The sequence below is a fragment of the Biomphalaria glabrata genome, chromosome 1 (assembly GCF_947242115.1).
Source record: "Biomphalaria glabrata chromosome 1, xgBioGlab47.1, whole genome shotgun sequence".
Classification (NCBI taxonomy): domain Eukaryota; kingdom Metazoa; phylum Mollusca; class Gastropoda; family Planorbidae; genus Biomphalaria; species Biomphalaria glabrata.
Genome location: NC_074711.1, coordinates 28,359,388 through 28,378,436, shown reverse-complemented (window position 1 = coordinate 28,378,436; position 19,049 = coordinate 28,359,388). Strand labels below are relative to the sequence as shown.

The following is a 19,049-nucleotide window of genomic DNA, read 5'->3' as shown; positions in this document are numbered from 1 at the left end:
TAAAAAATTGTTATTTAATAATAATTTCATTGTAAATTATGTTTTAAATTTAAATAAAAAAAAAAAATGTTATGATTGTGCCCACCTTCACAAACTTCATATTTTACAGTAGTGTCTTTAGGGATTACTACAAACACAGTTTTTTCCTCCTTCAGTTTTGGTAATGTACTAGATGTATCATTCTAGAAAATATAAATAGGTACAAAAATAAATTTGAATACAAATTAATAATTGTAAACCAAATTATGTTGTTTTTTTAAAAGCATATCTTTTAATGGTTATTTAAAAATTATAACAATATTCATAAACTAAACAACCATCAGCTTTTCTATGCAGCATCAAATTTAAAAAGGTTCAATAACCAATTACAAGACATATACGAACCAAGGGGATATAAGGAGTTCCTTTGTCTGGAACAGTAAATGACTCTGTAGGTTTTATTACTACCAGTACAAGAAATTCATCTGGAGCTCCTGGGGGACTAACTATGTAGACTGTACTTAGTCCTGTAATAAAGTCAGTAAAATATTTTCAATACAACTCTTATTGGAAATCTTTTCTCTATTGATACACATACACTTTCTAAATTTTTAAATTAGAGCTTCAAAACAAAACATGCACAATGAACATGATTCTTTGAATCACAGGAAAAAGGACAGAATGTATACAAGTGCTTTGATATTTACCAAATAGAAAAGTTAAACTTGTACTTACCAGGAATATTTTTGATATCTTCTGGCACATCATTAGAAGAATCTTTAGCTGCATATATTATAGATTTTATTAAAATTACATACATTTATAATAATTTTTTACAAATATAGATAAAAAGTCTATCTTAAATACAGCTAGCTGCTCTTTTTCTAAAAAAAAAATATTTTTCAAAAAGACTCAACTTACGATATGTAAAGTATATTGGTTTGGATTCCTCAACAGGATTAAAAGTTCTCTGTAATAAAAAAGAAATGTAATAGGATGTCAAAAATAAATAATTTTATTTTTTTTTAAACTAGAAAGCTTTTTGAGCTTTAAAAAAACATTTTGTTCAAGTATCACTATTATGTACATATATATTAAAAGCTAAACTAACCTCATCTACAGGAACCAACACTTGGCCTCCATTAGGTAAGTCAATAGTTTGGAGCTTTCCACGAGAATTATCAATGACACCAATTTGGGGAATATCTTCAGAGCTTGGTAAGTTGGTTGTGACAGGGTTAAATTTGCTATCAACTGGTTGACGTGTCATGGATACACCACAAGGTCCAGCAGTTGTTACTGTACTTCCAGATGTGGTTGGTCCTGTTGTTCCTGATGTGGTTGCTCCTGTTGTTGTTGCTCCTGTTCTTCCTGATGTGGTTGTTCCTGGTGTTGTTGCTCCTGTTGTTCCTGATGTGGATGGTACTGTTGTTTCTGATACTGTTTCAGTTACAGAAACTGTAGGTGCAGAGGATGTACTAGATCCAACTGGCAAAGTAACTGTTGGTGATGTTGTTTCAGTTTCAGTTGGCTGTGCTGGTGTACTTTGAGAAACACTTGTTGATTCTGATCCAGGAGGTCGTTCTGTAAATACATTTTTAATAATTTTAAAACATATTATATTCTTAAAAATTTTAAGATTTTATACACATAATTAAAATGTTATGATTGTGCCCACCTTCACAGACTTCATATTTTACAGTAGTGTCTTTAGGGATTACTACAAACACAGTTTTTTCCTCTTTCAGTTTTGGTAATGTACTAGATGTATCATTCTAGAAAATATAAATAGGTACAAAAATAAATTTGAATACAAATTAATAATTGTAAACCAAATTATGTTGTTTTTTTAAAAGCATTAATGGTTATTTAAAAATTATAACAATATTCATAAACTAAACAACCATCAGCTTTTCTATGCAGCATCAAATTTAAAAAGGTTCAATAACCAATTACAAGACATATACGAACCAAGGGGATATAAGGAGTTCCTTTGTCTGGAACAGTAAATGACTCTGTAGGTTTTATTACTACCAGTACAAGAAATTCATCTGGAGCTCCTGGGGGACTAACTATGTAGACTGTACTTAGTCCTGTAATAAAGTCAGTGAAATATTTTCAATACAACTCTTATTGGAAATCTTTTCTCTATTGATACACATACACTTTCTAAATTTTTAAATTAGAGCTTCAAAACAAAACATGCACAATGAACATGATTCTTTGAATCACAGGAAAAAGGACAGAATGTATACAAGTGCTTTGATATTTACCAAATAGAAAAGTTAAACTTGTACTTACCAGGAATATTTTTGATATCTTCTGGCACATCATTAGAAGAATCTTTAGCTGCATATATTATAGATTTTATTAAAATTACATACATTTATAATAATTTTTTACAAATATAGATAAAGAGTCTATCTTAAATACAGCTAGCTGCTCTTTTTCTAAAAAAAAAATATTTTTCAAAAAGACTCAACTTACGATATGTAAAGTATATTGGTTTGGATTCCTCAACAGGATTAAAAGTTCTCTGTAATAAAAAAGAAATGTAATAGCATGTCAAAAATAAATAATTTTATTTTTTTTAAAACTAGAAAGCTTTTTGAGCTTTAAAAAAACATTTTGTTCAAGTATCACTATTATGTACATATATATTAAAAGCTAAACTAACCTCATCTACAGGAACCAACACTTGGCCTCCATTAGGTAAGTCAATAGTTTGGAGCTTTCCACGAGAATTATCAATGACACCAATTTGGGGAATATCTTCAGAGCTTGGTAAGTTGGTTATGACAGGGTTAAATTTGCTATCAACTGGTTGACGTGTCATGGATACACCACAAGGTCCAGCAGTTGTTACTGTACTTCCAGATGTGGTTGGTCCTGTTGTTCCTGATGTGGTTGCTCCTGTTGTTCCTGAAGTGGTTCCTCCTGTTGTTACCAATGTGGTTGCTCCTGTTGTTGTTGCTCCTGTTCTTCCTGATGTGGTTGTTCCTGGTGTTGTTGCTCCTGTTGTTCCTGATGTGGTTGGTCCTGTTGTTCCTGATGTGGTTGCTCCTGTTGTTCCTGAAGTGGTTCCTTCTGTTTTTACCAATGTGGTAGCTCCTGTTGTTGTTGCTCCTGTTCTTCCTGATGTGGTTGTTCCTGGTGTTGTTGCTCCTGTTGTGGTTGCTTCTGTTGTAAATTGTGTTGAGGGAGTTGCAGTTGTTATTTCTGTTTTTTTTAGTTGGAATAAAAAATTGTTATTTAATAATAATTTCATTGTAAATTATGTTTTAAATTTAAATAAAAACAAAAAATGTTATAATTGTGCCCACCTTCACAGACTTCATATTTTACAGTAGTGTCTTTAGGGATTACTACAAACACAGTTTTTTCCTCCTTCAGTTTTGGTAATGTACTAGATGTATCATTCTAGAAAATATAAATAGGTACAAAAATAAATTTGAATACAAATTAATAATTGTAAACCAAATTATGTTGTTTTTTTAAAAGCATATCTTTTAATGGTTATTTAAAAATTATAACAATATTCATAAACTAAACAACCATCAGCTTTTCTATGCAGCATCAAATTTAAAAAGGTTCAATAACCAATTACAAGACATATACGAACCAAGGGGATATAAGGAGTTCCTTTGTCTGGAACAGTAAATGACTCTGTAGGTTTTATTACTACCAGTACAAGAAATTCATCTGGAGCTCCTGGGGGACTAACTATGTAGACTGTACTTAGTCCTGTAATAAAGTCAGTGAAATATTTTCAATACAACTCTTATTGGAAATCTTTTCTCTATTGATACACATACACTTTCTAAATTTTTAAATTAGAGCTTCAAAACAAAACATGCACAATGAACATGATTCTTTGAATCACAGGAAAAAGGACAGAATGTATACAAGTGCTTTGATATTTACCAAATAGAAAAGTTAAACTTGTACTTACCAGGAATATTTTTGATATCTTCTGGCACATCATTAGAAGAATCTTTAGCTGCATATATTATAGATTTTATTAAAATTACATACATTTATAATAATTTTTTACAAATATAGATAAAGAGTCTATCTTAAATACAGCTAGCTGCTCTTTTTCTAAAAAAAAAATATTTTTCAAAAAGACTCAACTTACGATATGTAAAGTATATTGGTTTGGATTCCTCAACAGGATTAAAAGTTCTCTGTAATAAAAAAGAAATGTAATAGCATGTCAAAAATAAATAATTTTATTTTTTTTAAAACTAGAAAGCTTTTTGAGCTTTAAAAAAACATTTTGTTCAAGTATCACTATTATGTACATATATATTAAAAGCTAAACTAACCTCATCTACAGGAACCAACACTTGGCCTCCATTAGGTAAGTCAATAGTTTGGAGCTTTCCACGAGAATTATCAATGACACCAATTTGGGGAATATCTTCAGAGCTTGGTAAGTTGGTTGTGACAGGGTTAAATTTGCTATCAACTGGTTGACGTGTCATGGATACACCACAAGGTCCAGCAGTTGTTACTGTACTTCCAGATGTGGTTGGTCCTGTTGTTCCTGATGTGGTTGCTCCTGTTGTTCCTGAAGTGGTTCCTCCTGTTGTTACCAATGTGGTTGCTCCTGTTGTTGTTGCTCCTGTTCTTCCTGATGTGGTTGTTCCTGGTGTTGTTGCTCCTGTTGTTCCTGATGTGGTTGGTCCTGTTGTTCCTGATGTGGTTGCTCCTGTTGTTCCTGAAGTGGTTCCTTCTGTTGTTACCAATGTGGTAGCTCCTGTTGTTGTTGCTCCTGTTCTTCCTGATGTGGTTGTTCCTGGTGTTGTTGCTCCTGTTGTGGTTGCTTCTGTTGTAAATTGTGTTGAGGGAGTTGCAGTTGTTATTTCTGTTTTTTTTAGTTGGAATAAAAAATTGTTATTTAATAATAATTTTATTGTAAATTATGTTTTAAATTTAAATAAAAACAAAAAATGTTATAATTGTGCCCACCTTCACAGACTTCATATTTTACAGTAGTGTCTTTAGGGATTACTACAAACACAGTTTTTTCCTCCTTCAGTTTTGGTAATGTACTAGATGTATCATTCTAGAAAATATAAATAGGTACAAAAATAAATTTGAATACAAATTAATAATTGTAAACCAAATTATGTTGTTTTTTTAAAAGCATATCTTTTAATGGTTATTTAAAAATTATAACAATATTCATAAACTAAACAACCATCAGCTTTTCTATGCAGCATCAAATTTAAAAAGGTTCAATAACCAATTACAAGACATATACGAACCAAGGGGATATAAGGAGTTCCTTTGTCTGGAACAGTAAATGACTCTGTAGGTTTTATTACTACCAGTACAAGAAATTCATCTGGAGCTCCTGGGGGACTAACTATGTAGACTGTACTTAGTCCTGTAATAAAGTCAGTGAAATATTTTCAATACAACTCTTATTGAAAATCTTTTCTCTATTGATACACATACACTTTCTAAATTTTTAAATAAGAGCTTCAAAACAAAACATGCACAATGAACATGATTCTTTGAATCACAGGAAAAAGGACAGAATGTATACAAGTGCTTTGATATTTACCAAATAGAAAAGTTAAACTTGTACTTACCAGGAATATTTTTGATATCTTCTGGCACATCATTAGAAGAATCTTTAGCTGCATATATTATAGATTTTATTAAAATTACATACATTTATAATAATTTTTTACAAATATAGATAAAGAGTCTATCTTAAATACAGCTAGCTGCTCTTTTTCTAAAAAAAAAATATTTTTCAAAAAGACTCAACTTACGATATGTAAAGTATATTGGTTTGGATTCCTCAACAGGATTAAAAGTTCTCTGTAATAAAAAAGAAATGTAATAGCATGTCAAAAATAAATAATTTTATTTTTTTTAAAACTAGAAAGCTTTTTGAGCTTTAAAAAAACATTTTGTTCAAGTATCACTATTATGTACATATATATTAAAAGCTAAACTAACCTCATCTACAGGAACCAACACTTGGCCTCCATTAGGTAAGTCAATAGTTTCGAGCTTTCCACGAGAATTATCAATGACACCAATTTGGGGAATATCTTCAGAGCTTGGTAAGTTGGTTGTGACAGGGTTAAATTTGCTATCAACTGGTTGACGTGTCATGGATACACCACAAGGTCCAGCAGTTGTTACTGTACTTCCAGATGTGGTTGGTCCTGTTGTTCCTGATGTGGTTGCTCCTGTTGTTCCTGAAGTGGTTCCTCCTGTTGTTACCAATGTGGTTGCTCCTGTTGTTGTTGCTCCTGTTCTTCCTGATGTGGTTGTTCCTGGTGTTGTTGCTCCTGTTGTTCCTGATGTGGTTGGTCCTGTTGTTCCTGATGTGGTTGCTCCTGTTGTTGTTGCTCCTGTTCTTCCTGATGTGGTTGTTCCTGGTGTTGTTGCTCCTGTTGTTCCTGATGTGGATGGTACTGTTGTTTCTGATACTGTTTCAGTTACAGAAACTGTAGGTGCAGAGGATGTACTAGATCCAACTGGCAAAGTAACTGTTGGTGATGTTGTTTCAGTTTCAGTTGGCTGTGCTGGTGTACTTTGAGAAACACTTGTTGATTCTGATCCAGGAGGTCGTTCTGTAAATACATTTTTAATAATTTAAAAACATATTATATTCTTAAAAATTTTAAGATTTTATACACATAATAAAAATGTTATGATTGTGCCCACCTTCACAGACTTCATATTTTACAGTAGTGTCTTTAGGGATTACTACAAACACAGTTTTTTCCTCCTTCAGTTTTGGTAATGTACTAGATGTATCATTCTAGAAAATATAAATAGGTACAAAAATAAATTTGAATACAAATTAATAATTGTAAACCAAATTATGTTGTTTTTTTAAAAGCATATCTTTTAATGGTTATTTAAAAATTATAACAATATTCATAAACTAAACAACCATCAGCTTTTCTATGCAGCATCAAATTTAAAAAGGTTAAATAACCAATTACAAGACATATACGAACCAAGGGGATATAAGGAGTTCCTTTGTCTGGAACAGTAAATGACTCTGTAGGTTTTATTACTACCAGTACAAGAAATTCATCTGGAGCTCCTGGGGGACTAACTATGTAGACTGTACTTAGTCCTGTAATAAAGTCAGTGAAATATTTTCAATACAACTCTTATTGGAAATCTTTTCTCTATTGATACACATACACTTTCTAAATTTTTAAATTAGAGCTTCAAAACAAAACATGCACAATGAACATGATTCTTTGAATCACAGGAAAAAGGACAGAATGTATACAAGTGCTTTGATATTTACCAAATAGAAAAGTTAAACTTGTACTTACCAGGAATATTTTTGATATCTTCTGGCACATCATTAGAAGAATCTTTAGCTGCATATATTATAGATTTTATTAAAATTACATACATTTATAATAATTTTTTACAAATATAGATAAAAAGTCTATCTTAAATACAGCTAGCTGCTCTTTTTCTAAAAAAAAAATATTTTTCAAAAAGACTCAACTTACGATATGTAAAGTATATTGGTTTGGATTCCTCAACAGGATTAAAAGTTCTCTGTAATAAAAAAGAAATGTAATAGCATGTCAAAAATAAATAATTTTATTTTTTTTAAAACTAGAAAGCTTTTTGAGCTTTAAAAAAACATTTTGTTCAAGTATCACTATTATGTACATATATATTAAAAGCTAAACTAACCTCATCTACAGGAACCAACACTTGGCCTCCATTAGGTAAGTCAATATTTTGGAGCTTTCCACGAGAATTATCAATGACACCAATTTGGGGAATATCTTCAGAGCTTGGTAAGTTGGTTGTGACAGGGTTAAATTTGCTATCAACTGGTTGACGTGTCATGGATACACCACAAGGTCCAGCAGTTGTTACTGTACTTCCAGATGTGGTTGGTCCTGTTGTTCCTGATGTGGTTGCTCCTGTTGTTCCTGAAGTGGTTCCTCCTGTTGTTACCAATGTGGTTGCTCCTGTTGTTGTTGCTCCTGTTCTTCCTGATGTGGTTGTTCCTGGTGTTGTTGCTCCTGTTGTTCCTGATGTGGTTGGTCCTGTTGTTCCTGATGTGGTTGCTCCTGTTGTTCCTGAAGTGGTTCCTTCTGTTGTTACCAATGTGGTAGCTCCTGTTGTTGTTGCTCCTGTTCTTCCTGATGTGGTTGTTCCTGGTGTTGTTGCTCCTGTTGTGGTTGCTTCTGTTGTAAATTGTGTTGAGGGAGTTGCAGTTGTTATTTCTGTTTTTTTTAGTTGGAATAAAAAATTGTTATTTAATAATAATTTCATTGTAAATTATGTTTTAAATTTAAATAAAAACAAAAAATGTTATAATTGTGCCCACCTTCACAGACTTCATATTTTACAGTAGTGTCTTTAGGGATTACTACAAACACAGTTTTTTCCTCCTTCAGTTTTGGTAATGTACTAGATGTATCATTCTAGAAAATATAAATAGGTACAAAAATAAATTTGAATACAAATTAATAATTGTAAACCAAATTATGTTGTTTTTTTAAAAGCATATCTTTTAATGGTTATTTAAAAATTATAACAATATTCATAAACTAAACAACCATCAGCTTTTCTATGCAGCATCAAATTTAAAAAGGTTAAATAACCAATTACAAGACATATACGAACCAAGGGGATATAAGGAGTTCCTTTGTCTGGAACAGTAAATGACTCTGTAGGTTTTATTACTACCAGTACAAGAAATTCATCTGGAGCTCCTGGGGGACTAACTATGTAGACTGTACTTAGTCCTGTAATAAAGTCAGTGAAATATTTTCAATACAACTCTTATTGGAAATCTTTTCTTTATTGATACACATACACTTTCTAAATTTTTACTAACAAAAATTAGAGCTTCAAAACAAAACATGCACAATGAACATGATTCTTTGAATCACAGGAAAAAGGACAGAATGTATACAAGTGCTTTGATATTTACCAAATAGAAAAGTTAAACTTGTACTTACCAGGAATATTTTTGATATCTTCTGGCACATCATTAGAAGAATCTTTAGCTGCATATATTATAGATTTTATTAAAATTACATACATTTATAATAATTTTTTACAAATATAGATAAAGAGTCTATCTTAAATACAGCTAGCTGCTCTTTTTCTAAAAAAAAAATATTTTTCAAAAAGACTCAACTTACGATATGTAAAGTATATTGGTTTGGATTCCTCAACAGGATTAAAAGTTCTCTGTAATAAAAAAGAAATGTAATAGCATGTCAAAAATAAATAATTTTATTTTTTTTAAAACTAGAAAGCTTTTTGAGCTTTAAAAAAACATTTTGTTCAAGTATCACTATTATGTACATATATATTAAAAGCTAAACTAACCTCATCTACAGGAACCAACACTTGGCCTCCATTAGGTAAGTCAATAGTTTGGAGCTTTCCACGAGAATTATCAATGACACCAATTTGGGGAATATCTTCAGAGCTTGGTAAGTTGGTTGTGACAGGGTTAAATTTGCTATCAACTGGTTGACGTGTCATGGATACACCACAAGGTCCAGCAGTTGTTACTGTACTTCCAGATGTGGTTGGTCCTGTTGTTCCTGATGTGGTTGCTCCTGTTGTTCCTGAAGTGGTTCCTCCTGTTGTTACCAATGTGGTTGCTCCTGTTGTTGTTGCTCCTGTTCTTCCTGATGTGGTTGTTCCTGGTGTTGTTGCTCCTGTTGTTCCTGATGTGGTTGGTCCTGTTGTTCCTGATGTGGTTGCTCCTGTTGTTCCTGAAGTGGTTCCTTCTGTTGTTACCAATGTGGTAGCTCCTGTTGTTGTTGCTCCTGTTCTTCCTGATGTGGTTGTTCCTGGTGTTGTTGCTCCTGTTGTGGTTGCTTCTGTTGTAAATTGTGTTGAGGGAGTTGCAGTTGTTATTTCTGTTTTTTTTAGTTGGAATAAAAAATTGTTATTTAATAATAATTTCATTGTAAATTATGTTTTAAATTTAAATAAAAACAAAAAATGTTATAATTGTGCCCACCTTCACAGACTTCATATTTTACAGTAGTGTCTTTAGGGATTACTACAAACACAGTTTTTTCCTCCTTCAGTTTTGGTAATGTACTAGATGTATCATTCTAGAAAATATAAATAGGTACAAAAATAAATTTGAATACAAATTAATAATTGTAAACCAAATTATGTTGTTTTTTTAAAAGCATATCTTTTAATGGTTATTTAAAAATTATAACAATATTCATAAACTAAACAACCATCAGCTTTTCTATGCAGCATCAAATTTAAAAAGGTTCAATAACCAATTACAAGACATATACGAACCAAGGGGATATAAGGAGTTCCTTTGTCTGGAACAGTAAATGACTCTGTAGGTTTTATTACTACCAGTACAAGAAATTCATCTGGAGCTCCTGGGGGACTAACTATGTAGACTGTACTTAGTCCTGTAATAAAGTCAGTGAAATATTTTCAATACAACTCTTATTGGAAATCTTTTCTTTATTGATACACATACACTTTCTAAATTTTTACTAACAAAAATTAGAGCTTCAAAACAAAACATGCACAATGAACATGATTCTTTGAATCACAGGAAAAAGGACAGAATGTATACAAGTGCTTTGATATTTACCAAATAGAAAAGTTAAACTTGTACTTACCAGGAATATTTTTGATATCTTCTGGCACATCATTAGAAGAATCTTTAGCTGCATATATTATAGATTTTATTAAAATTACATACATTTATAATAATTTTTTACAAATATAGATAAAGAGTCTATCTTAAATACAGCTAGCTGCTCTTTTTCTAAAAAAAAAATATTTTTCAAAAAGACTCAACTTACGATATGTAAAGTATATTGGTTTGGATTCCTCAACAGGATTAAAAGTTCTCTGTAATAAAAAAGAAATGTAATAGCATGTCAAAAATAAATAATTTTATTTTTTTTAAAACTAGAAAGCTTTTTGAGCTTTAAAAAAACATTTTGTTCAAGTATCACTATTATGTACATATATATTAAAAGCTAAACTAACCTCATCTACAGGAACCAACACTTGGCCTCCATTAGGTAAGTCAATAGTTTCGAGCTTTCCACGAGAATTATCAATGACACCAATTTGGGGAATATCTTCAGAGCTTGGTAAGTTGGTTGTGACAGGGTTAAATTTGCTATCAACTGGTTGACGTGTCATGGATACACCACAAGGTCCAGCAGTTGTTACTGTACTTCCAGATGTGGTTGGTCCTGTTGTTCCTGATGTGGTTGCTCCTGTTGTTCCTGAAGTGGTTCCTCCTGTTGTTACCAATGTGGTTGCTCCTGTTGTTGTTGCTCCTGTTCTTCCTGATGTGGTTGTTCCTGGTGTTGTTGCTCCTGTTGTTCCTGATGTGGTTGGTCCTGTTGTTCCTGATGTGGTTGCTCCTGTTGTTCCTGAAGTGGTTCCTTCTGTTGTTACCAATGTGGTAGCTCCTGTTGTTGTTGCTCCTGTTCTTCCTGATGTGGTTGTTCCTGGTGTTGTTGCTCCTGTTGTGGTTGCTTCTGTTGTAAATTGTGTTGAGGGAGTTGCAGTTGTTATTTCTGTTTTTTTTAGTTGGAATAAAAAATTGTTATTTAATAATAATTTCATTGTAAATTATGTTTTAAATTTAAATAAAAACAAAAAATGTTATAATTGTGCCCACCTTCACAGACTTCATATTTTACAGTAGTGTCTTTAGGGATTACTACAAACACAGTTTTTTCCTCCTTCAGTTTTGGTAATGTACTAGATGTATCATTCTAGAAAATATAAATAGGTACAAAAATAAATTTGAATACAAATTAATAATTGTAAACCAAATTATGTTGTTTTTTTAAAAGCATATCTTTTAATGGTTATTTAAAAATTATAACAATATTCATAAACTAAACAACCATCAGCTTTTCTATGCAGCATCAAATTTAAAAAGGTTCAATAACCAATTACAAGACATATACGAACCAAGGGGATATAAGGAGTTCCTTTGTCTGGAACAGTAAATGACTCTGTAGGTTTTATTACTACCAGTACAAGAAATTCATCTGGAGCTCCTGGGGGACTAACTATGTAGACTGTACTTAGTCCTGTAATAAAGTCAGTGAAATATTTTCAATACAACTCTTATTGAAAATCTTTTCTCTATTGATACACATACACTTTCTAAATTTTTAAATAAGAGCTTCAAAACAAAACATGCACAATGAACATGATTCTTTGAATCACAGGAAAAAGGACAGAATGTATACAAGTGCTTTGATATTTACCAAATAGAAAAGTTAAACTTGTACTTACCAGGAATATTTTTGATATCTTCTGGCACATCATTAGAAGAATCTTTAGCTGCATATATTATAGATTTTATTAAAATTACATACATTTATAATAATTTTTTACAAATATAGATAAAGAGTCTATCTTAAATACAGCTAGCTGCTCTTTTTCTAAAAAAAAAATATTTTTCAAAAAGACTCAACTTACGATATGTAAAGTATATTGGTTTGGATTCCTCAACAGGATTAAAAGTTCTCTGTAATAAAAAAGAAATGTAATAGCATGTCAAAAATAAATAATTTTATTTTTTTTAAAACTAGAAAGCTTTTTGAGCTTTAAAAAAACATTTTGTTCAAGTATCACTATTATGTACATATATATTAAAAGCTAAACTAACCTCATCTACAGGAACCAACACTTGGCCTCCATTAGGTAAGTCAATAGTTTCGAGCTTTCCACGAGAATTATCAATGACACCAATTTGGGGAATATCTTCAGAGCTTGGTAAGTTGGTTGTGACAGGGTTAAATTTGCTATCAACTGGTTGACGTGTCATGGATACACCACAAGGTCCAGCAGTTGTTACTGTACTTCCAGATGTGGTTGGTCCTGTTGTTCCTGATGTGGTTGCTCCTGTTGTTCCTGAAGTGGTTCCTCCTGTTGTTACCAATGTGGTTGCTCCTGTTGTTGTTGCTCCTGTTCTTCCTGATGTGGTTGTTCCTGGTGTTGTTGCTCCTGTTGTTCCTGATGTGGTTGGTCCTGTTGTTCCTGATGTGGTTGCTCCTGTTGTTGTTGCTCCTGTTCTTTCTGATGTGGTTGTTCCTGGTGTTGTTGCTCCTGTTGTTCCTGATGTGGATGGTACTGTTGTTTCTGATACTGTTTCAGTTACAGAAACTGTAGGTGCAGAGGATGTACTAGATCCAACTGGCAAAGTAACTGTTGGTGATGTTGTTTCAGTTTCAGTTGGCTGTGCTGGTGTACTTTGAGAAACACTTGTTGATTCTGATCCAGGAGGTCGTTCTGTAAATACATTTTTAATAATTTAAAAACATATTATATTCTTAAAAATTTTAAGATTTTATACACATAATAAAAATGTTATGATTGTGCCCACCTTCACAGACTTCATATTTTACAGTAGTGTCTTTAGGGATTACTACAAACACAGTTTTTTCCTCCTTCAGTTTTGGTAATGTACTAGATGTATCATTCTAGAAAATATAAATAGGTACAAAAATAAATTTGAATACAAATTAATAATTGTAAACCAAATTATGTTGTTTTTTTAAAAGCATATCTTTTAATGGTTATTTAAAAATTATAACAATATTCATAAACTAAACAACCATCAGCTTTTCTATGCAGCATCAAATTTAAAAAGGTTCAATAACCAATTACAAGACATATACGAACCAAGGGGATATAAGGAGTTCCTTTGTCTGGAACAGTAAATGACTCTGTAGGTTTTATTACTACCAGTACAAGAAATTCATCTGGAGCTCCTGGGGGACTAACTATGTAGACTGTACTTAGTCCTGTAATAAAGTCAGTGAAATATTTTCAATACAACTCTTATTGGAAATCTTTTCTCTATTGATACACATACACTTTCTAAATTTTTAAATTAGAGCTTCAAAACAAAACATGCACAATGAACATGATTCTTTGAATCACAGGAAAAAGGACAGAATGTATACAAGTGCTTTGATATTTACCAAATAGAAAAGTTAAACTTGTACTTACCAGGAATATTTTTGATATCTTCTGGCACATCATTAGAAGAATCTTTAGCTGCATATATTATAGATTTTATTAAAATTACATACATTTATAATAATTTTTTACAAATATAGATAAAAAGTCTATCTTAAATACAGCTAGCTGCTCTTTTTCTAAAAAAAAAATATTTTTCAAAAAGACTCAACTTACGATATGTAAAGTATATTGGTTTGGATTCCTCAACAGGATTAAAAGTTCTCTGTAATAAAAAAGAAATGTAATAGCATGTCAAAAATAAATAATTTTATTTTTTTTAAAACTAGAAAGCTTTTTGAGCTTTAAAAAAACATTTTGTTCAAGTATCACTATTATGTACATATATATTAAAAGCTAAACTAACCTCATCTACAGGAACCAACACTTGGCCTCCATTAGGTAAGTCAATATTTTGGAGCTTTCCACGAGAATTATCAATGACACCAATTTGGGGAATATCTTCAGAGCTTGGTAAGTTGGTTGTGACAGGGTTAAATTTGCTATCAACTGGTTGACGTGTCATGGATACACCACAAGGTCCAGCAGTTGTTACTGTACTTCCAGATGTGGTTGGTCCTGTTGTTCCTGATGTGGTTGCTCCTGTTGTTCCTGAAGTGGTTCCTCCTGTTGTTACCAATGTGGTTGCTCCTGTTGTTGTTGCTCCTGTTCTTCCTGATGTGGTTGTTCCTGGTGTTGTTGCTCCTGTTGTTCCTGATGTGGTTGGTCCTGTTGTTCCTGATGTGGTTGCTCCTGTTGTTCCTGAAGTGGTTCCTTCTGTTGTTACCAATGTGGTAGCTCCTGTTGTTGTTGCTCCTGTTCTTCCTGATGTGGTTGTTCCTGGTGTTGTTGCTCCTGTTGTGGTTGCTTCTGTTGTAAATTGTGTTGAGGGAGTTGCAGTTGTTATTTCTGTTTTTTTTAGTTGGAATAAAAAATTGTTATTTAATAATAATTTCATTGTAAATTATGTTTTAAATTTAAATAAAAACAAAAAATGTTATAATTGTGCCCACCTTCACAGACTTCATATTTTACAGTAGTGTCTTTAGGGATTACTACAAACACAGTTTTTTCCTCCTTCAGTTTTGGTAATGTACTAGATGTATCATTCTAGAAAATATAAATAGGTACAAAAATAAATTTGAATACAAATTAATAATTGTAAACCAAATTATGTTGTTTTTTTAAAAGCATATCTTTTAATGGTTATTTAAAAATTATAACAATATTCATAAACTAAACAACCATCAGCTTTTCTATGCAGCATCAAATTTAAAAAGGTTAAATAACCAATTACAAGACATATACGAACCAAGGGGATATAAGGAGTTCCTTTGTCTGGAACAGTAAATGACTCTGTAGGTTTTATTACTACCAGTACAAGAAATTCATCTGGAGCTCCTGGGGGACTAACTATGTAGACTGTACTTAGTCCTGTAATAAAGTCAGTGAAATATTTTCAATACAACTCTTATTGGAAATCTTTTCTTTATTGATACAGATACACTTTCTAAATTTTTACTAACAAAAATTAGAGCTTCAAAACAAAACATGCACAATGAACATGATTCTTTGAATCACAGGAAAAAGGACAGAATGTATACAAGTGCTTTGATATTTACCAAATAGAAAAGTTAAACTTGTACTTACCAGGAATATTTTTGATATCTTCTGGCACATCATTAGAAGAATCTTTAGCTGCATATATTATAGATTTTATTAAAATTACATACATTTATAATAATTTTTTACAAATATAGATAAAGAGTCTATCTTAAATACAGCTAGCTGCTCTTTTTCTAAAAAAAAAATATTTTTCAAAAAGACTCAACTTACGATATGTAAAGTATATTGGTTTGGATTCCTCAACAGGATTAAAAGTTCTCTGTAATAAAAAAGAAATGTAATAGCATGTCAAAAATAAATAATTTTATTTTTTTTAAAACTAGAAAGCTTTTTGAGCTTTAAAAAAACATTTTGTTCAAGTATCACTATTATGTACATATATATTAAAAGCTAAACTAACCTCATCTACAGGAACCAACACTTGGCCTCCATTAGGTAAGTCAATAGTTTGGAGCTTTCCACGAGAATTATCAATGACACCAATTTGGGGAATATCTTCAGAGCTTGGTAAGTTGGTTGTGACAGGGTTAAATTTGCTATCAACTGGTTGACGTGTCATGGATACACCACAAGGTCCAGCAGTTGTTACTGTACTTCCAGATGTGGTTGGTCCTGTTGTTCCTGATGTGGTTGCTCCTGTTGTTCCTGAAGTGGTTCCTCCTGTTGTTACCAATGTGGTTGCTCCTGTTGTTGTTGCTCCTGTTCTTCCTGATGTGGTTGTTCCTGGTGTTGTTGCTCCTGTTGTTCCTGATGTGGTTGGTCCTGTTGTTCCTGATGTGGTTGCTCCTGTTGTTCCTGAAGTGGTTCCTTCTGTTTTTACCAATGTGGTAGCTCCTGTTGTTGTTGCTTCTGTTCTTCCTGATGTGGTTGTTCCTGGTGTTGTTGCTCCTGTTGTGGTTGCTTCTGTTGTAAATTGTGTTGAGGGAGTTGCAGTTGTTATTTCTGTTTTTTTTAGTTGGAATAAAAAATTGTTATTTAATAATAATTTCATTGTAAATTATGTTTTAAATTTAAATAAAAACAAAAAATGTTATAATTGTGCCCACCTTCACAGACTTCATATTTTACAGTAGTGTCTTTAGGGATTACTACAAACACAGTTTTTTCCTCCTTCAGTTTTGGTAATGTACTAGATGTATCATTCTAGAAAATATAAATAGGTACAAAAATAAATTTGAATACAAATTAATAATTGTAAACCAAATTATGTTGTTTTTTTAAAAGCATATCTTTTAATGGTTATTTAAAAATTATAACAATATTCATAAACTAAACAACCATCAGCTTTTCTATGCAGCATCAAATTTAAAAAGGTTCAATAACCAATTACAAGACATATACGAACCAAGGGGATATAAGGAGTTCCTTTGTCTGGAACAGTAAATGACTCTGTAGGTTTTATTACTACCAGTACAAGAAATTCATCTGGAGCTCCTGGGGGACTAACTATGTAGACTGTACTTAGTCCTGTAATAAAGTCAGTGAAATATTTTCAATACAACTCTTATTGGAAATCTTTTCTTTATTGATACACATACACTTTCTAAATTTTTACTAACAAAAATTAGAGCTTCAAAACAAAACATGCACAATGAACATGATTCTTTGAATCACAGGAAAAAGGACAGAATGTATACAAGTGCTTTGATATTTACCAAATAGAAAAGTTAAACTTGTACTTACCAGGAATATTTTTGATATCTTCTGGCACATCATTAGAAGAATCTTTAGCTGCATATATTATAGATTTTATTAAAATTACATACATTTATAATAATTTTTTACAAATATAGATAAAGAGTCTATCTTAAATACAGCTAGCTGCTCTTTTTCTAAAAAAAAAATATTTTTCAAAAAGACTCAACTTACGATATGTAAAGTATATTGGTTTGGATTCCTCAACAGGATTAAAAGTTCTCTGTAATAAAAAAGAAATGTAATAGCATGTCAAAAATAAATAATTTTATTTTTTTTAAAACTAGAAAGCTTTTTGAGCTTTAAAAAAACATTTTGTTCAAGTATCACTATTATGTACATATATATTAAAAGCTAAACTAACCTCATCTACAGGAACCAACACTTGGCCTCCATTAGGTAAGTCAATAGTTTGGAGCTTTCCACGAGAATTATCAATGACACCAATTTGGGGAATATCTTCAGAGCTTGGTAAGTTGGTTGTGACAGGGTTAAATTTGCTATCAACTGGTTGACGTGTCATGGATACACCACAAGGTCCAGCAGTTGTTACTGTACTTCCAGATGTGGTTGGTCCTGTTGTTCCTGATGTGGTTGCTCCTGTTGTTCCTGAAGTGGTTCCTCCTGTTGTTACCAATGTGGTTGCTCCTGTTGTTGTTGCTCCTGTTCTTCCTGATGTGGTTGTTCCTGGTGTTGTTGCTCCTGTTGTTCCTGATGTGGTTGGTCCTGTTGTTCCTGATGTGGTTGCTCCTGTTGTTCCTAAAGTTGTTCCTTCTGTTTTTACCAATGTGGTAGCTCCTGTTGTTGTTGCTTCTGTTCTTCCTGATGTGGTTGTTCCTGGTGTTGTTGCTCCTGTTGTGGTTGCTTCTGTTGTAAATTGTGTTGAGGGAGTTGCAGTTGTTATTTCTGTTTTTTTTAGTTGGAATAAAAAATTGTTATTTAATAATAATTTCATTGTAAATTATGTTTTAAATTTAAATAAAAACAAAAAATGTTATAATTGTGCCCACCTTCACAGACTTCATATTTTACAGTAGTGTCTTTAGGGATTACTACAAACACAGTTTTTTCCTCCTTCAGTTTTGGTAATGTACTAGATGTATCATTCTAGAAAATATAAATAGGTACAAAAATAAATTTGAATACAAATTAATAATTGTAAACCAAATTATGTTGTTTTTTTAAAAGCATATCTTTTAATGGTTATTTAAAAATTATAACAATATTCATAAACTAAACAACCATCAGCTTTTCTATGCAGCATCAAATTTAAAAAGGTTCAATAACCAATTACAAGACATATACGAACCAAGGGGATATAAGGAGTTCCTTTGTCTGGAACAGTAAATGACTCTGTAGGTTTTATTACTACCAGTACAAGAAATTCATCTGGAGCTCCTGGGGGACTAACTATGTAGACTGTACTTAGTCCTGTAATAAAGTCAGTGAAATATTTTCAATACAACTCTTATTGGAAATCTTTTCTCTATTGATACACATACACTTTCTAAATTTTTAAATTAGAGCTTCAAAACAAAACATGCACAATGAACATGATTCTTTGAATCACAGGAAAAAGGACAGAATGTATACAAGTGCTTTGATATTTACCAAATAGAAAAGTTAAACTTGTACTTACCAGGAATATTTTTGATATCTTCTGGCACATCATTAGAAGAATCTTTAGCTGCATATATTATAAATTTTATTAAAATTACATACAT

The 19,049-nt window shown here is 31.7% G+C and overlaps 1 protein-coding gene across 1 annotated transcript in view; it reads right to left on the bottom strand.

Moving 5' to 3' along the window:
* The window catches only part of LOC106070820 (mucin-19), a 112,929-nt gene that overhangs the window by 11,931 nt on the left and 81,949 nt on the right, over positions 1–19,049 (bottom strand). The window contains exons 157-214 of the mRNA XM_056044148.1: positions 18,965–19,012; positions 18,698–18,756; positions 18,336–18,432; positions 17,690–18,231; positions 17,500–17,548; positions 17,314–17,361; positions 17,039–17,097; positions 16,677–16,773; positions 16,031–16,572; positions 15,841–15,889; positions 15,655–15,702; positions 15,380–15,438; positions 15,018–15,114; positions 14,372–14,913; positions 14,182–14,230; positions 13,996–14,043; positions 13,729–13,787; positions 13,367–13,463; positions 12,650–13,272; positions 12,460–12,508; positions 12,274–12,321; positions 12,007–12,065; positions 11,645–11,741; positions 10,999–11,540; positions 10,809–10,857; positions 10,623–10,670; positions 10,348–10,406; positions 9,986–10,082; positions 9,340–9,881; positions 9,150–9,198; positions 8,964–9,011; positions 8,689–8,747; positions 8,327–8,423; positions 7,681–8,222; positions 7,491–7,539; positions 7,305–7,352; positions 7,038–7,096; positions 6,676–6,772; positions 5,959–6,581; positions 5,769–5,817; positions 5,583–5,630; positions 5,316–5,374; positions 4,954–5,050; positions 4,308–4,849; positions 4,118–4,166; positions 3,932–3,979; positions 3,665–3,723; positions 3,303–3,399; positions 2,657–3,198; positions 2,467–2,515; positions 2,281–2,328; positions 1,951–2,072; positions 1,658–1,754; positions 1,091–1,563; positions 901–949; positions 715–762; positions 448–506; positions 86–182 (exon numbers count right to left, since the gene is read on the bottom strand). Of these exons, the coding sequence (XP_055900123.1) occupies positions 86–182; positions 448–506; positions 715–762; positions 901–949; positions 1,091–1,563; positions 1,658–1,754; positions 1,951–2,072; positions 2,281–2,328; positions 2,467–2,515; positions 2,657–3,198; positions 3,303–3,399; positions 3,665–3,723; positions 3,932–3,979; positions 4,118–4,166; positions 4,308–4,849; positions 4,954–5,050; positions 5,316–5,374; positions 5,583–5,630; positions 5,769–5,817; positions 5,959–6,581; positions 6,676–6,772; positions 7,038–7,096; positions 7,305–7,352; positions 7,491–7,539; positions 7,681–8,222; positions 8,327–8,423; positions 8,689–8,747; positions 8,964–9,011; positions 9,150–9,198; positions 9,340–9,881; positions 9,986–10,082; positions 10,348–10,406; positions 10,623–10,670; positions 10,809–10,857; positions 10,999–11,540; positions 11,645–11,741; positions 12,007–12,065; positions 12,274–12,321; positions 12,460–12,508; positions 12,650–13,272; positions 13,367–13,463; positions 13,729–13,787; positions 13,996–14,043; positions 14,182–14,230; positions 14,372–14,913; positions 15,018–15,114; positions 15,380–15,438; positions 15,655–15,702; positions 15,841–15,889; positions 16,031–16,572; positions 16,677–16,773; positions 17,039–17,097; positions 17,314–17,361; positions 17,500–17,548; positions 17,690–18,231; positions 18,336–18,432; positions 18,698–18,756; positions 18,965–19,012 (9,105 nt within the window). The remainder of the gene's footprint in view (positions 1–85; positions 183–447; positions 507–714; positions 763–900; positions 950–1,090; positions 1,564–1,657; positions 1,755–1,950; positions 2,073–2,280; positions 2,329–2,466; positions 2,516–2,656; positions 3,199–3,302; positions 3,400–3,664; positions 3,724–3,931; positions 3,980–4,117; positions 4,167–4,307; positions 4,850–4,953; positions 5,051–5,315; positions 5,375–5,582; positions 5,631–5,768; positions 5,818–5,958; positions 6,582–6,675; positions 6,773–7,037; positions 7,097–7,304; positions 7,353–7,490; positions 7,540–7,680; positions 8,223–8,326; positions 8,424–8,688; positions 8,748–8,963; positions 9,012–9,149; positions 9,199–9,339; positions 9,882–9,985; positions 10,083–10,347; positions 10,407–10,622; positions 10,671–10,808; positions 10,858–10,998; positions 11,541–11,644; positions 11,742–12,006; positions 12,066–12,273; positions 12,322–12,459; positions 12,509–12,649; positions 13,273–13,366; positions 13,464–13,728; positions 13,788–13,995; positions 14,044–14,181; positions 14,231–14,371; positions 14,914–15,017; positions 15,115–15,379; positions 15,439–15,654; positions 15,703–15,840; positions 15,890–16,030; positions 16,573–16,676; positions 16,774–17,038; positions 17,098–17,313; positions 17,362–17,499; positions 17,549–17,689; positions 18,232–18,335; positions 18,433–18,697; positions 18,757–18,964; positions 19,013–19,049) is intronic.